The sequence below is a fragment of the Ctenopharyngodon idella genome, chromosome 6, assembly GCF_019924925.1.
Source record: "Ctenopharyngodon idella isolate HZGC_01 chromosome 6, HZGC01, whole genome shotgun sequence".
Taxonomy (NCBI): domain Eukaryota; kingdom Metazoa; phylum Chordata; class Actinopteri; order Cypriniformes; family Xenocyprididae; genus Ctenopharyngodon; species Ctenopharyngodon idella.
The window spans coordinates 20,369,455-20,387,326 of record NC_067225.1 but is presented as its reverse complement, the minus strand read 5'-3'; the positions used below and the strand labels follow the sequence as shown (position 1 = coordinate 20,387,326).

The window sequence follows — 17,872 nt, the reverse complement described above, 5'->3', positions numbered from 1 at the left end:
TACCTGTTTCCAGTAGGTTTTGACGAGAGTGAAGACAAAGCCTCTATCCATGACCGACAACAGGTCATTGAGGAAGAAGGCCAAGCTGGTGTTGAGCCTTTCCACCAACTCAAGATCCTGAAAAGACAGTAAAGTAAAGACAAACATGAAACGGCAAACTCACCACTTTAAAAACTTTAACTGGGCACTGAGCCATTTACAGCACATTTTGTTTTTATTTGCTATTCAGGTAGCAATTATCTCTAAAATATACTGTGGCTTTTCCCACTGTCCTTAACTAGGGTTTAGACTATTTCAGAAAATAATTAAAATAAATAGACATATTGGACATGATTTTTCTTGATCCTCTGCAAGAATTAACCACTGAACTCCTAACCACAATTAACCACAATGTCGTCGGTGTATATTTTGTCATGATTTGCAATATACAGCAAAGTAAACTGTCAGAATGAATTGTGATTCTCACAAAACTGACACTTTAGGTGTCTTTCCAAAAAACACTCCAAAAGGACACCTAATAACCAAATTCAATTCATTCATTCAATCACTGTGTTGTTGAAATTCTCACCTTCTGGAAACGTGAGACAATGTCACCTGCAATGGTGCTAACCAGAGCAGTGATGTCATCCATGAAGCGTTCAGGGAAGCGGTTCTTCCTGGGAGACTCCAGCCGGTCAGTAAAGTATAAGTGGTGTATGATGCTCTTAACCTGAAACGAGAAAGGATCAAGAACACACCGTTCTTCTCACAACCTCAACAGCAGATGCTACACTTTTGATCATAAAGGAGGAAGCATGGAAACTTATGGGTGTAGTAGTTCTTACCATGAGCTCAAAGAAGAACCAGGCCTGTTGCAGAGCTCCCTCCCTCACGCTGCCACTGCTGACCACCCACTGCAGGGCAAGCTCCTCATGAAAGAGCTGAGAACAGGAAGGAACCATCAGAGAACCATTCACCATCAAATACACTGCATATTGGTCACTATGTCTTAGTTCTAGTGTGGGAAATAAAATGGTCCTTTGACATAATGTCCATTGTGATGCTGCAAGAGTGGGGAGGATTCATTATTCTACGAATCAAACATTAAACACAAATAAACAGCCCAATCGAACACAGGGTGCTTCATACCACAAGTGACACATCATTCCCTCTTCATACAGTCTTCAGGTGGCATTCAAAAGAAGATCTTGTACCCAACATCCACAAGAACATGACAACCACAGCAACAAAACAACAACAACAACATCCAGTCATTCCAAGACAGACAGGCGCAGGTGAGGAGAGGAGAGGGTCGGCTCCTGCTCTCCAGGAATTGGGTCTCTACCTTTTTGGTCGGCAAGCGTCCTGTTAATGTTTGCAAGAAACTGGCGCTCTCAGTGTGCGATGACATGCGATTGCCACTGCGCTCCATGGCCTACGGGTGGGGATGAATGGAAGGGTGACAATAGATTAGTGTGGAGGACAGGAGTATGTGATGCTATTCACTAATCACTACCAATACACAAACACACACACACACACACACACACGCGCACACACACACACGCGCACACACACACACGCGCACACACACACACGCGCACACACACACACGCGCACACACACACGCACACACACGCACGCACACGCACGCACACGCACGCACACACACGCACACACACGCACAATACAGAACAGAACAAAACAGAACAAGACTGCATAAACTGTAATATCACAATAGATAATATAATTTAAAAAAATACAATTACTTTTAAATTGAACAATTATAGTTTCAATCAAATAGCCATTCTAAGGGACATGGTGACTTTACACAGTCTACTCAAGGTGACTAAAGAGATTAAAAAAAGTGTTTTGGTTTGAAAATTAATTAAATAAATATAGGATGTATGTTTGTTTGTATGTATGTTTGTATGTATGTATGCTTGCTTTAATGAATCAGACTATTACAGGCACTGAGTAATGAGAAAATAAAATGATTAGCCTTAACCAGGTGCCGGTTATTAAAATAATAACAATAATAATAAATAAATAAAATTTCACAAGACAAACAAAACATTCACACACACACACACACACACACACACACACATACATGTACATGCAGCATATCATGACATGCCAAGCAGAAAGAAAATTGAAATTGGTTAGTTTTGCCCATGCAATGCTTTTTAAAGTGAAATGGTGAATAAGAAAAATGAGGCAGCTTGAGGCAGAATGAAGTTTTAGAAGAGTGAAGGGGTTAAGAAAGTTTAAAAAAGGAAAAAGAAATAAAAAGGAAAAATGGCAGTGAAGCAGAAATGTGCTATGGAGCTATTAGATAATGCTGTTTTAGTGCTACTGGGAAGGGCTGTGTGAAGTGGGGGATTCTGCTTTGTATTTGGGGGTTGGGATAGTCAGAATGACCTGCTTAGCATCGGATGATGAGCCAGGGCTGGTCCCCCAGGGGGCGCTTTTGCACCCCATTGTATGCACCCAGGAGTTGGAGCGATCTAAGCCCTGCAAGCCAAGGGTGGCATCAAAAGGGTCACGGGCAGACGCAAGCAAGCCAGGGAACAGTGAAAGGTCAAAGGTTACAGGTCAATGAAACAAGTGAGCAAGGGAGCAAGTTAGTTTATATTAATTTGTCATCATTGAACAGCAACAGGTTAGAGTATCAAGCGTAAGTAACAAAATCAAAAGCTTAAGGCCCAGGTATACTTCATTTTCCGCATTCCGCTCCGTCTCTCGCACAGTCGTGTCTGCACAGCTTTCAAAGTATACTAAATCGCGGATGGGCAAGTTCGACACATGCGCAGTACAATTGCTTTTCTATACTCTACAAGACGTCAGAGGGCAGCAGTGAGTCGTGTCATTTACAGGACATTTACCTGGTAGAACAGAAGAAAAGTAGCAGATCCGCCATTGCATGCAAAGTTTAGAAAAAGAACCAAAACAAAACTCTTCCGTCTCAACATTCACCTTGAGCATGCGCTGTTGTACACGCAGACACAAAAATTAGGCTGCACGTGGATGGTGTGTGCGGACGTCGACGGACCCTCACGATGACGAAAATTACATCATGCAGACAGTGCGCTGACCGTCGCAGAATGCGGATGGCCGAAGTATACTTTGGGCTTAAGTTTGGCACGGTTAGCACAGAGCACATGATTGTGAAACCAGATTGATTTCATTCACGCAACAGGAGAAAAAAAGATCAGTGGTTAGCACCAATAATACTTGAGTGAACCTCAAGTAAAAAACAAATATTCAGAGCATGTGGTTCATTATTAAAATTATGTCAGCTACATCATATACACTACCATTTAAAAGTGTAACCATTTATTGAAAGAAATAAATGTGTCTGAAGGACCATGTGACACTGAAGACTGGAGTAATGGCTGCTAAAAATTCAGCTTTACCATCACAGCAGTAAATCACATTTCAAAATATATTACAATGGAAAACAGATATTTAAAAAAAAAAAAAAAAATGTGAAAAATATTTTACAATATTACTTTTTTACTGTATTTTTGATCAAATAAATGCAGTCTTGGTCAGCATAAGATAAGATACTTTTATCAACATTAAAAAACATTTTAAAAAAAATATATATAAAAAAAAAATATATATATATATATATATATATCTTACTGACGCCAAACTTTTGACTGGCAGCGCATGTAGTAAATTCTTCTGAAGTTGTCATGAGAACATTCAACAGATTTGCAATGTAAAATTCCAGCAAAATTTTGAACAGTTTGAAATGAACTACAATAATTGAACTTATTGAATTAATTTTTGTAAAACATTTTAACAAATATACTGTAAAATGTAGTTTTAGTCTTAAGATTGTGTGCACTTTGAGCAGTTTGTTTACAGCCACAAACGTAATCAAAGATTTCAGTTTATTTATTATGGAATAATGAATATGTTATTAAATTTCACATTTTACCTGCTTTGTACAATTTATTCAGTAAATTAGGCACTACAGCAATGAAGTCAGTGCATACTAATCACTGAGCTATCAGCTACCATTCATGAAAGGCAAACTGTTGAATGGATTTTGGCCACCGTTCTCAACCACACATTGTGTTACAGTTCATTTTTGTTTTTCCTTTTTGCAAGATTGTGTAACATGGGTTAAGTACATAAAATGTTCCAGCTAAAGTTTGTCTTGCTAGTGAGCTATAGGTTGACCTGTAACATTGGGAAATGCTGATCAGCTAAGTCAGCAATCTAGTGCATGCATAAAGTCAATGAACTATTAATGCATAATAATGAATACAGTAAGTCACATCCAGCTGGAGCAATCAAAACATGTCTCAACAGCACTAATAAAATACACTTTGATATGTATGTGAACTATGACGATGTGTCTATAATATTAATAGAAAAGTATAACAGACAACAGAGCTGCTGAAATGTGTCTACCTACCTTGCTGCCAATGATGGAGCGTACTTCATCATCTGGGGAAGTGGGAGTGCCAGAGATGTCTGGGTTGCTGTTGCTAAGGCTACGAGAGCGGTTAAGGTTGAGGCTTGCAGGTCTAACAGCAGAACGAGCCATTGTGGCATAATGCACTGAACCACCCAATCCTCCTGGGCCTAATACACAGAACAGAATAAATTAAAGTTGAAACACATTGGAATGACAACTAATTTAACCAATCTTAAACACACCAAAAGCCACAGATTTAGAGACAAAATAAATCAAAAGATCAAGCTAAAATCTGACCTGGAGAGGGGGAGTTGGGATCCATGTTAGGGAGGCGGAAGACATAATGGATATATGAGGAGAGAAGGCTGTTTCGCCCATGCATGTCTTGACTAGTGTCCAAGTACTTATGTAAACGGTTCACTATAGATGCCATCACTTCAAAAGAGGCCTGACCAAGATTCACTACAGTAAAGAGAAAATAAAACACAAGATAATTAGGAAACAGTCAGAGTCAGGATACGAGCAACTATTTTATGCAGTTCTGAGATAAATTAATAAATTATTTATATAAATAACAAAGTTATAAACTATTAAACTGTTTAATAGATAGTTGCACTTCATATTTAAGAGAAATAAAGCAAAATACAAATACAAAACTAAAATTTTTACAATAATCATGATTTAACACAATTTAGCATATTTGAGCATAAGACCAATTTAGAAAATCTTTCTTTCTTTTCTTTTAAACGCCATGCCAGCTTCTATTTACTTAAAAACCTGAAAAAATGAGTCGGAATGCGCACAGGCTAATTACGAGCTACAGGCAAAACAAATTTGAGGTTCACACAAAAATGTGTTCATTTAGCCCTTGTCTAGCGATCCAAATGCTTCAAATAGCAATTAAACATCTAAAAGTAGCTATCTTTATTTGTATGTTTTCTGAGAGTACCTTTCCTTTGTCCATGAAAAATGCAGTTTTTCTCTGCAGGTCGCGCTTCCCCTCAGAACAAGTTTGATATCGTTTTAAAGCGGAGCATTCCAACTTTGTGAATATTTATAGCTAATTATTTTATGGCAAGAGTCTGAACCAATGAAATGTGAGTTTCAAACTCATGCAGATGTAAACAAATTGATCTTACTCGCACTGACTGACAGATCCGAAGCGTGCACACAAAGACGCCTCAGACATCTTGATATACACATATAAACAGAATTACAGTACTGCAAAATATTGAAGTAAAATATTGAAAACATTTGAATATATATTTTTCCTATAGATATTTGGTTTTGACAAGATGTGTGTGCCAAATTAGGTGTTATTACCAGGGATTTTAAGGTATGGTTGCTTGGTGATTTTGTTTTGGAACCTTCAGAACTCGATTTTTCTCAAAATTAACTCTGCTGACTCTATCAACTTCAAACAAATGTAGCTCAGTCATTTGTTCTCTGATTCCAACAAATCATGCATCATTTTGAAGGTTTTGTAATAAAGATTGTGAAAATACCAATAACTCAATAACTCATTTGCTCATTGCGACTCATTTGGCCAGCACGGGTCACATATGTTTAATGAACAGTGTATTCTGACAAGATGAGCACTTTGGGGAATTTTCTCCTGATAGTAAAAATGTATGTCTGAGTCTTGAGTGTCCTATCCAGCATCATGTGTAAAAGATCCCAGCGATTATTAAAAGGGAATCCAATGTAGAAAAAGAACAAGTTATACAACCAACTTCTGATTTGAATCACAAACAAATTCTTCAGTCTAATATGTGAGCTGATTGTAAATAACTGATTTAAAAGAATGATTTGTTTTCAAATTGGAAATAGCAACAAGGTTTGGAGATAATTGATAATTTTACAAGCAATTTAATTTTAGATGACTTACAAGGATCATGCCAAAATGAAAATTGCGTCATCATTTACTGTTCTAAACCTGTATAGATCTCGTCCTTCAGTGGAACACAATAGAAGATATTTTGAAGAATGTTGGGAGCCAAACAACATTGGAGCCTATCATGTTTCACAGAAGTCAAAGTTTTGGAACAATATGAGGGTAAGTGTTTCTTTAAAGTTGTAAAACTTTTCTGAGATTATGTAGGTTGGAGGACTGCGAGTACCTATCTGACCAGCTATAACAGGTGGCCGCACCATCAGCAGAACCAGTTTGTCCAGCAGTAGGTGAAGGAAGCGCACCACAGGCTCCAGCTGAGATGAATTCAAAGCTGCGATACTAGACTTCAGCTCAGCCTCCAGATTATTCTCCATAATGCGCATGTCTCCTATCCTCACGGGGAACATGTGCTCATCCAGCGCATGCACCAGAGCAAAGAACTTATCTAAATACTGGTCCTGGGGAGAGGAAAGAAACACAGAGAATGCATGTGTTTGTAGGCTTTAAATTAATCATTATTTTGACCATTTAACTACTAATTACCTGCGTGTGGATGGTGGATGCAGCCACAACCTCTACATTAAACACCCCTCTGTGGTTATCCACCCATTTCATTCCAGGAAGAGGAACCTACACACAAATACATGAATGAACTTCCAGTATAATTTCTTTCAATAAATGGTTATTATAATATATTGCTACCCTAAAATACTTTCAAACGCTCAAACAATCATCAGTCCCATTGTACTGTATTTGAAAAATTACAGCATTGTTAACAATAATGGTATCATCTCGATAAAGAAAAAAAGAAAAAGTACTTGGTCTGTAAACAAAATTGTAAAAAAATGTTCCAGGTTAAATTAAAAAGTGTTGACCAATTAGGAAACACCTCATGCATTAAATGAAAGATACTTTACCAAAGATACCAAACAATTTCATTAAAGAACTTCCCATCTTTATCTATGTGAGTTCTATGACAGAAACTGCCTTACATCAGGAGAGAGAACAGAGTAAGACTGAGGCGGTTTTTCCAGCGATACGGGCAGGCAGAAGTGACCTGTTCTCAAGCGTCCATTCTGCAGCATGGGAATCCACTGAGGGAGACAGAGACATAACATTTATTATAGGTGGGAACCTTCAGGCACATCATTATTAGATTCGATTCAAGGAGTCATACTCCATTTCCAAAACAATTCTCAATGCATCTCAATTGTTCACAACAATGCAAATCTATGTTATCGAATGAAGGTGGTTTTTTTGTCATAATCCATGTAATCTGATAGATGCGTTTTCTATAAGCACTGTGCGAGTGCCAAAAAAAAAAAAAAAAGTTAAAACAGGAAAAAGCATCTCTTTTTTTTTTTTTTTTCAAGCCTCACCATGGCTGCATTTATTTGATAAAAAAAAATACATTAAAAAATAATATATTTTCATTAAAATTCTTAGCAGACATTACTCTAGGTAGGTTTACATGCACTAATTTTCATCAATCGAAAATTAAAGGTGCAGTGAGCAATTTCTGAAAAACGCTGCTGAAAGTGGATTGGACCAAGCACCATAACACACTTGTAGCCAATCAGAAGTAAGGGGCGTATACACTCATTAAGGGGGAGGTGCATAGCATATTTGTGAAATTGGGGGTAGAGTTATCAAGAGAGGGGTGTGATCCTTTTGGGTATGGATGTGTTCGTTTTGGTGATTTCAAATATCAACAGTGTTTCTCAGAAATCGCTTACTCTACCTTTAGTCATCAATTATCAATTGTCATTAATTGTCAATTTGTCAATCGGAATGAATCCAATCCGATTTCAGATTCTGGACGACCTGTTTATATTGCAGTCCGATTCACATATATTCCAAACAAAACTTCAGTGCATGTGCAGTGCCAAGTTGCCACATTCAGAACCAGAGAAAGTCACGGCAATAATGTCACCGGAGCTAGTAATGAGTATAAATGACATGTTATGTCAGATGAGGTTTTTTAGGTCTCATCCACTGACCAGTTCGTAAGACATGAGACGTAAATAATTATACACGTTTGTATGACACAAAATGAATCTAAATATATGCATCGTGGCACTGCGCATTTGCGCAAGGTATTTTTGAATCTGATTGAGAAAGTAGTTAGATTCAAGTGTTTACATGCTTAATTTTTTATTTTTTTTCCCATGCTTAATTATCTTTAAACAATTAAATCTTACTCATCCCAAACTCTTGAATAATAGTGTGTGTGTGGAGCACTGTATGTACCGTGTATCCAACAGGCGTCTCCAGTGGAGTGTTCTGTTTCTGTTGACAGCTGACATGGTAGAAAGTGAAGAGGATGTGATGATGGTCAGTCAGAGAGGCTGGCAGCTTGATTTTAACTTCATCGTGGAAATCAGGTGATCTGAGGAAAGAACATTTGAGAAATGAGGGGAAAAAAAGAGAAATATTGTAAAAATGTCAGTGTAAACAATCCATTTCCTATGAAAAATCAAACAAAAACTTGACCAACTGTTGTTCCAAAATCATGTAAAACTAACACTGTCAGTCCCTGAGCTGATGTTTGATCTCATGTTGAACACTTCTGAATGATGTCATGTAAGTGAGTTTTTAATACAGGTGCATCTCAATAAATTAGAATGTCGTGGAAAAGTTCATTTATTTCAGTAATTCAACTCAAATTGTGGAACTCGTGTATTAAATAAATTCAATGCACACAGACTGAAGTACTTTAAGTCTTTGGTTCTTTTAGTTGTGATGATTTTGGCTCACATTTAACAAAAACCCACCAATTCACTATTTCAATAAATTAGAATACTTCATAAGATCAATAAAAAAAAAGGATATTTTAAACAGAAATGTCAGGCTTCTGAAAAGTATTGTTCATTTCTATGCACTCAATACTTGGTTGGGCCTCCTTTTGCATGAATTACTGCATCAATGCAGCGTGGCATGGAGGCAATCAGCCTGTGGCACTGCTCAGGTGTATTGGAAGCCCAGGTTGCTTTGATAGCGGCCTTCAGGTCATCTGCATTCTTGGGTCTGGTGTCTCTCATCTTCCTCTTGACAATACCCCATAGATTCACTATGGGGTTCAGGTCAGGCGAGTTTGCTGGCCAATCAAGCACAGTAACACCATGGTCATTTAACCAGCTTTTGGTACCTTTGGCAGTGTGGGCAGGTGCCAAATCCTGCTGGAAAATGAAATCAGCATCTCCATAAAGCTTGTCAGCAGAAGGAAGCATGAAGTGCTCTAAAATTTCCTGGTAGATGGCTGCGTTGACTGTGGACTTCAGAAAACACAGTGGACCAACACCAGCAGATGAAACTTCACACTGGACTTCAAGCAACATGGTTTCTGTGCCTCTCCACTCTTCCTCCAGACTCTGGGACCTTGATTTCCAAATGAAATGCAAAATTTACTTTCATCTGAAAAGAGGGCTTTGGACCACTGAGCAACAGTCCAGTTCTTTTTCTCCTTAGCCCAGGTAAGACGCTTCTGACGTTGTCTTTGGTTCAGAAGTGGCTTGGTACATGGAATGTGACAGTTGTAGCCCATTTCCTGAAGACGTCTGTGTGCGGTGGCTCTTGATGCACTGACTCCAGCTTCAGTCCACTCCTTCTGAAGCTCTCCTAAGTTCTTAAATAGGCTTCGCCTGACAATCTTCTCAAGCCTGCGGTCATTCCTTTTACTTGTACACCTTTTCCTACCACACTTTTTCCTTCCAGTCAACTTTCCATGAATATGCTTTGGCACAGCACTCTGCAAACAGCCATCTCTTTCAGCAATGACCCTCTGTGGCTTACCCTTATTGTAGAGGGTCTTGATGATTGTCTTCTGGACAACTGTCAAGTCAGCAGACTTCCCCATGACTGCTGTTGGGATTACTGACCTAAACCCAGTATTTATACCCTGAGAATGGTAATTTAATAGAACTTGAAATTAAATATTCTAATAATTTGAGATACTGATTTTTTGATTTTGATGAGCAGTAAGCTGTAATCATCAAAATGAAAACAAAAAAGTCTGGAAATATTTTACTTTATGTCTAATAAATCTAGAATATATTGAAGTTTTACTTTTTGAATTAAATTACAGAAAAAAAAAAAAACTTTTTCATGATATTCTGATTTATTGAGATGCACATGTAGAAGCAGCAACCATGAACTCACCGATTATGATAGACTACAGAAGTGTAAGCCTCCTTTGAATACTCTGCACAGCTGGATTTCCCATAGATTACCTAAGAGACCACGGAAGAAAGAACTGTAAGTATATGATTCCATTTCACCAAATCAAGAGAGTGCTTCCCCATGACATGTTTGGCTATATAAGAGTTTGTAAATCAATCTGTCAAAACTTACAGGCATAGCATTGCTAGGATCTTCCCCATTCATGAACTGTACTTTCACTGTAATGTTACGGGCAGAGCCTTGACGATTTGCGAAGTTCAGGCTCTGTGGATTCACGTACAGGAGATTCCTACAAACGCAGGTAGACAAGAGCAAGGGAAGTTGTTCATACATCAAATGTTTGATCCTTACTGCTCCCTTTCAATTAAATAGGCATTCAAATCCAATTTTATTTTAACATATTTAGAAGTTCTTCAAGCAGGTTTTGTAAATCTTATATTCAAAAGGTTTTACTAATTGCATGTGTAAATAATTCTGGAAATTTTCTTCTGGTTTCTCAGCCAGTTCCTTAACTGAAATTAAGATATTTAAAAATGAAACTGAAATGTGCCCATGAAATAATAGCAAAGATTACGATGAAAACAACAACCCATTGTTAAAACTAACAGGACATTCTTTAAAAATATTACACCAAAATTAAAATTACATAAAGTACATAAGTTGCACAAAACAGAACTTCAAAAACAGTTCACATGTGAAAATGTGCACAGGACAAAATTTGGGACATTAACATTAATCCCCATTGATCTTTTCCTTGCATAGATTTTTGTTGCACAGCCGTTTCCGTTCTGCGGTTACAGTAGCTGCTGGAATGTACAGAAATACTGCAGTGACGTGGAACATACTCTCCTGGGAGAACACACAGTCCGCAAAGGTCACAGACTTTCCAAGGAGCACAGAAATCTCATGCACTCTCAACATTACCTACTCTCTGATGTGGTGCTAATATCACTTATTTCATACTGTGATCTTTTGTTCGAATTCAAAGAGAGAAAATGAGCAAGGGAGAAGTGAAGTATTGGAAATGTTTCCATAAAAGTTGCATTCAAATACAAAAAAAAAAAAAAACGAGATTCAATAAACCAAAAACGTTCTTCAGATCTATCTAGATCAGCAAACTCCTCAAATAATAGTGGGTTAATAATTTTTGATTTGGCACAGGGTGCAAGAAGGGACATTGGAGAGGATATATCCATCCACCTCCCAACCACTGACACACAAGCTCCTGCACCCTGAATGGCCTCTGGGTACACAATGGGAGTCAGGTCGTGTTTGCTGTGTCTACAAATATGGATAGAGGCCAAACTTTCAGCACCTGTCTGAACAGAACCAGTTGGTACAGTACATACTTGCAGTAGGGCAATGATTATACATCACTGCAACAACACCGCAAACATAAAACAAGTTAAGCTGGCAGGCAAATAAAAATGCAGTAAAGTTTGTTTCACCCTAACGTTTACTTAACAGCGTCCATAAATAGCTTCAAACAACCATGTATATTGCTACATAGGTTATTTAAACTACACCAAAAACACTGACACAGTTTCAGACATTACATTAGTATTTCAAAATATTTTTGGAAGATGCAAGCATCATGCAAATCCAATTACTATAACTCAATGTCAACAACTCAACTTAAAGGAAAATAATGTTCATATTTATTCTGAATATATCCATTATCTTGTATACAGGAATATTCTAACAGTTAATGTCTTTTTTACCCTAGATTACTTAACTAGAATGTTTAACCAGAATATACAAAAAAAAAAAAAAAATATATATATATATATATATATATATATATTGTAAAATGGCAAATCAAAATGCATTATTTATTCAAGAATGGACTATAGATGAATAGCAATGGTCTGAAAATACTTCAGTACACTCCTAAATTTAGCTGAATGTTGTCATGCTAAATGCATGTTTGTTGGTCTCTCTTAAAAAATACCATCTGTCTTAAAAAGTGTTGAATAGTGGAGATTTTTCCACAATTAAAACATCAGGAAAAAAACATTTCAGTAGATCAAAAATAGTAACAGGTGCAATAGTTTATCAGTAGGGTCCAAATTTAGGCTGTTTGCCAACTTTTGGCCACGAATACCTCATCCCCCTTACAAACTGCTAAGTTTAAAGATTTAAAAACAGTAAACCAAGCTAAAACATCTTTACTGAACACTGTTGTTGAAATTTTTTATAATTAAAACTCACCAAGTTTAACATTATGCAACATTTTACCAATGGTATCTAATGGTATCTAAATGGGTTACATGAGATGAGATTTTGTGTGTATGTGTGATTATATATTATATATATTACAAGAGTGAATATGAATTAGCTATGAAAACAGCTGTCCTGAAATTGCATTGTAGCTGTATAATTGATTGAAAATTAGTAGTAAAGGTTTTTAAAACAGTAGAATTTGATCCAATTATTCAAATTTATTAAAAAAGAAATATATATTTTTATTTTTTCTAAATTATATATAGTATATAAACTATTAAACATCGAAACTACTGGTCCAACCAGGCCATCACGAGAAAAGAAAAAGCCCTGCTGAACCCTGAAGGGAGATTAATACAAAGCAGCAGTAAATAAAAAGCCTGTACATATCAGTGCAAATGGCACAAACTCCCCCAACTTCAGTCATCAATCATTTCTATTACCACCTGAGCCGAACCGTTCTGAGATCCAGCGACAATCCTGCTTGTACATGCAGACCCTCTCAGTGGCACCTGAGAGTGATGCTCCGCTGATTCAGGAGATCATTAAATCAAAGCCAGAACCATAAATCGTATACTTTTATTATTAATTCCCATCTAGCGGTGCATGCACAGAGCACCAAGTGGCCGCGGTTATGATGTGATCGATCGGCAGGATGATTCATCAGCATCGTTCATCTTTGCTTATCAGATGCAACCAGGGACCAGGTTATGGATGTGTGGTGTGTGTGTGTGTGTGATACTGTAAATTGTCTGCACTGAGTAAACTTTCCACAGATTGGGAGGAGGACGCTCAAGCAAAGCCAGCTTAATAATTACCAAATGCTCCCTCCCCTCTGTGTAACGGTATATATTTGAGGAATCTCTGCTGTTTTTGTTCCCGGAGTAGGAGATGAGAAGAGTAGCGAGAAAGGGAGGTTTAAAGAGTGTAGCACGCAGACAGGCATTGGGAACAGACTGACGCAGTGAACAAAATGCCTAAAATGATGTTGATTTTCCTGCTTTTTTGGCTAAGCTTGTCCACAACAAGCGCAGCCTCTAACCTGAGAAAAGCAACCACGGAGGCGCCTATCCTAAACACCGCACCGCCAACTGAGGCTAGATCACGCTTTGCCATGTTAGATGACGTACGACTCTTGGCTAACGGTTTGCTCCAGCTGGGGCAGAGTCTCCGAGAGTTTGTGCACAAGACCAAATCTCAGATCAACGACATCTTCCAGAAGCTCAACATCTTTGATCGCTCCTTCTACCAGCTCTCAGTGGTCACCAGTGAGATCAAAGAGGAAGAAGAGAAGTTGAAGGAGACGACCATATTTTTGAAGGCCAATAATGAGGAGATCAGAAACTTGTCACTGGAGATCAACTCCAAAATTAACAACATTCTCCAAGAACGAAGCCAGTTGCATAGCAAGGTTGGTGGACTGGAGGAGAAGCTGAAGGGCTTGTCTCAGAGCATGATGCCTCTGGAGCAACTTCAAGAGATCACTGCTTTGAAGGTGAGTCCAGTCAAGTTAATTCAGAATTTCAAATTATAAAGGTCCAAATTTGCAATATATCTATAGGGCTTCGCAATACCAATTTTTAAAATAATAATAATAATAATAATATCTAAAAATGCATGCGAATCACACTTGATGGCAAGAGCAAATAAAAGTGTAGATCAATAAAAGTGTTCCAGCTGAATCCAATTATGCATTTACTACATTAACAACTTTTATCTGTTGCAGGATGTGATTGAAACACAAGAAAGGACCATTACAGACTTGCTTAAATCTGTTAAAGAGCAACACGAACAGTTAAATTACCAGAAGATCAAAATTAAGAGTCTTGAGGACAAGGTATCCATCCATTTAACTATAATATTTCATTTTATTTTCATTAGAAATTTCAGATTGTGCATTTTGAATTATGTATTTTTAATAAAAAGGGTCCCCACACTACTACTACTTTTTTTTTTTTTTTTTTTTTTTACAATTAGATAACATTTTATAGAGATTGCACTCACAAAAGAACAATTTCTAACTAACAAAATATTTTGCATATTTTATTTACTTTTTTATTTTATTTTTTATATTTTAATTTGATTACATTTTAATAAATAGATTAAAATCATTTTGTTAATAAATTAGACTTAGTTTAATAAATTGAAGTCAAGTGATTAGAAATCCTACTGAATATAAAATATTCACTGAATTTAAAATGATTATCACTGTAACTCTCCTGGTTTACTTGCATTTACTGAGAATAAATATTCATTTATTTCAGGTGAACTATGATGCTTTTCAAGACACAGCTGACAAACCTTTGGATTTAAACCCAGAAACACCTGACCCTTTTCGGTACCTAACAATCAACTCCACCTATAGAACTACAGAAATAAATGGTAAGAACAGCATGAAATCAATTGACAATTTAAATTGTTGCTTTAATAAAACCAAAACCATCAACTGTGTGTTTTGCTACACAGACTTTCCAATGGACTGCAGTGATGTGTTCAAAAGAGGTCAGAGGACCAGTGGAATTTACCCAATCAAACCCAATCAATCTGAACCTTTCTATGTTTACTGCGAGATAAGTTCTGGTAAGAGACCAATATTGCACATCTAATCAGACTTCCTACTGATATTGGTTACAAAAACTGTGACAGACCATCACAAAGTGCACAAGAAAACCTACAGGTGGTAAATTTTTTAACTAAAAAGGTTGAGCCTTTATCACTATTCTTATCAAACTGAATATAAGATTCTCTTTTTACAGTTTACTTTTACTCTTTATTTTAAGATGGAGCAGCAACAGTCATTCAGAGGAGGGAGGATGGTTCTGTTGATTTTGACCAGCCATGGGAAAAATATGAACATGGATTTGGCAAATTGGAAAGTAAGTATGCCATTTTGTGATGCGTCCTTCTCTACCACTCCTACTGTAGATGTTTGATAAAATATGAACAGCTTAAGCCTCTGTAGTATGATGCATGAAGACAATTGCAAAATACAATTGATACTATAGACTTGAAGCAGTGCCAGCAGAGGCAACGAATGATTCAGACTGATTTAAATTGATCACAGGTCTCTTCCTGGCATGATCACTAGAAATGGAAACTTTCGCTTTCAACTAAGCGGAAATGTCCTTGTGTTACAGAAGAGTTCTGGCTCGGCTTGGCAAAGATCCATTCCATTGCTCAACAAGGAGAATACATTTTACACATTGAACTGGAAGACTGGAAGGAGGAAAAGAGATTCATTGAGTACACGTTCACCCTGGAAGGCCCTGCATCTGATTACGCCCTTCACGTGGCACCTTTGTCCGGAGATCTGCCTGATTCCATGAGCAACCACACAGGCATGAAGTTCTCAACCAAAGATAGAGACAACGATAAACATGATGAGTCCAACTGTGCCCGTAACTATACAGGTATCAAATGGTTAAATTAAATATTTAATTATTCATACAATTCATAACTAAATATCCCTTGAATAATAATTGTTTGCTGGTTTCAGGTGGTTGGTGGTTTGATGCATGTGGGGACACCAACTTAAACGGGAGATACGCGTGGGTAAGGCTGAGGACTCGCCACCAGCGCAGGAAAGGAATCTACTGGAGGCCAGCAAAAGGAAGCTCCTACACTCTCAAATCCACAAAGATCACCATAAGACCATCAACCCAGTTTCAATAATCCCTGACCCTATATGCTCTATTGGGTAATTCAGAATCAATTAGAGGGGTCACATTGGCAGTAGACACTGGCCAACAAAGTTTTTCCCTTTCTCTACAGACAGCCGAAACTCAATGATGCAACTGTAACAGGTCATTGACTCTGTTAGAGGGTAAAAAAACCAAGTCAAAGGGTTATTGCAACATGTTAGTTCAAAATCTTCACAGGTCATCAAATAGCAAACTTGTAGATTGTTGACCAAAAAGAGTTGTTAAAAAAATATCTTAAAACTGAAGAGGTTCAAATGGCAAGATCACACCTCTAAAACAGGATCTGGTGCATGTTATTATCAAGAGTCAACAGGAATCAACAATACTGTACGTTTGTAGACTACATGGATATATGGATAATATTATAGAACTGCACTGCATTCAACTATAGAACTTCTTCACGTCATTTCACATATTGTATGTTTACTTAAAGAATGTATTTAAGCAATTTACACAAATGTGCAACAGTAGAAAAGCAAAATGGGTAACACTTTATAATAACTTTCATTACACCATAACCATAATGCTTAAGAACACATTTATATTATATTAAATAAACAAAAAAAAAAAAAGCGATATATATGTTCTTGTAATTTTAATGTTGAAAATTATTACAAAGTGTTACCATGAAATGTATCGTTATGGTCTGCATGTCTCTTTCTGTTACTGAGTCATATTGACTCCAGGTTATGCTTTGTACATACTCAGCTGTATTGTGTATATTTAGTTTACAGAATGTTTCTCAGTGATAGTTGGGTATATCATATTTATAGCAACACATTTAGACAATAAGGTAAAAAAAAAAAAAATAATAATAATAAATAAATCTTTCTTTAAATTAGTCACTTACAGCACTCGGGTGAAACTGCACTTCAAACTACTTGGACTCACATGGCAAGCCTTTTTTTTTTTTTTTTACTGTTAATAACTGTAAACCACTGCATAATGAAAACAAATTTCAGCAATATCTTCTCAACAGAGAATACAATATATGAAAAACTTAATTGGGGGCTCACATAACTAAAATAAACCAGTTTCCAGACAGTTTAACGCTACTGTTAGTTCATGGGGGAGAAAAACAATTATTTAACTGATAATAAATGATCCAGCAGAAGCATCAAGCTTAACCTATGTGGGAAATCAACCCTTCATAATTAACATGTTATACGACCTTTGCATGTACGACAGACATGACAAGTGTGATAAATCTAGAGCATGAAATTTGTCGTCAGTAAACTCGTCCCAATCTGCCCATTCAGCACCACCCAAATCAAGACTGACAACGCAGAGCATCCGGAGGAAGATAACAAAGTTGGCACAGGCTGAGAGAGGACAAACATGTCCCCTAAATGACAGTTTATGTCAACGTATGCAGAAGATAAGCATCTTTGTCTGACCAACCTTGACTAAATTAGAAAGCTTAAATAACGGGGTTAGACCATACAGTGAGGCCAATCT

The 17,872-nt window shown here is 37.1% G+C and overlaps 2 protein-coding genes across 22 annotated transcripts in view; one reads left to right on the top strand and one right to left on the bottom strand.

The window, feature by feature from the left end:
- Positions 1–17,872, bottom strand: part of dock7 (dedicator of cytokinesis 7) — a 51,677-nt gene that overhangs the window by 23,069 nt on the left and 10,736 nt on the right. For 13 of the 21 annotated variants that reach the window (XM_051898311.1, XM_051898296.1, XM_051898291.1 and 10 more), the window contains exons 15-27: positions 10,662–10,779; positions 10,470–10,540; positions 8,562–8,700; positions 7,304–7,405; positions 6,855–6,941; positions 6,538–6,769; positions 4,715–4,879; positions 4,415–4,584; positions 2,404–2,496; positions 1,325–1,414; positions 825–920; positions 569–709; positions 4–117 (exon numbers count right to left, since the gene is read on the bottom strand). In XM_051898311.1, coding sequence (XP_051754271.1) covers positions 4–117; positions 569–709; positions 825–920; positions 1,325–1,414; positions 2,404–2,496; positions 4,415–4,584; positions 4,715–4,879; positions 6,538–6,769; positions 6,855–6,941; positions 7,304–7,405; positions 8,562–8,700; positions 10,470–10,540; positions 10,662–10,779 — 1,618 coding nt within the window. The remainder of the gene's footprint in view (positions 1–3; positions 118–568; positions 710–824; positions 921–1,324; positions 1,415–2,403; positions 2,497–4,414; positions 4,585–4,714; positions 4,880–6,537; positions 6,770–6,854; positions 6,942–7,303; positions 7,406–8,561; positions 8,701–10,469; positions 10,541–10,661; positions 10,780–17,872) is intronic. The other 8 variants (XM_051898301.1, XM_051898305.1, XM_051898308.1 and 5 more) reach the window with 2 other exon arrangements.
- On the top strand, positions 13,580–17,255 carry angptl3 (angiopoietin-like 3). Its single transcript, XM_051898319.1, has 7 exons — positions 13,580–14,208; positions 14,440–14,550; positions 14,978–15,095; positions 15,180–15,293; positions 15,494–15,589; positions 15,851–16,123; positions 16,210–17,255. The coding sequence occupies exons 1-7, from the start codon at positions 13,687–13,689 to the stop codon at positions 16,383–16,385; spliced, it is 1,410 nt and encodes a 469-aa protein (XP_051754279.1). The 5' UTR covers positions 13,580–13,686; the 3' UTR covers positions 16,386–17,255.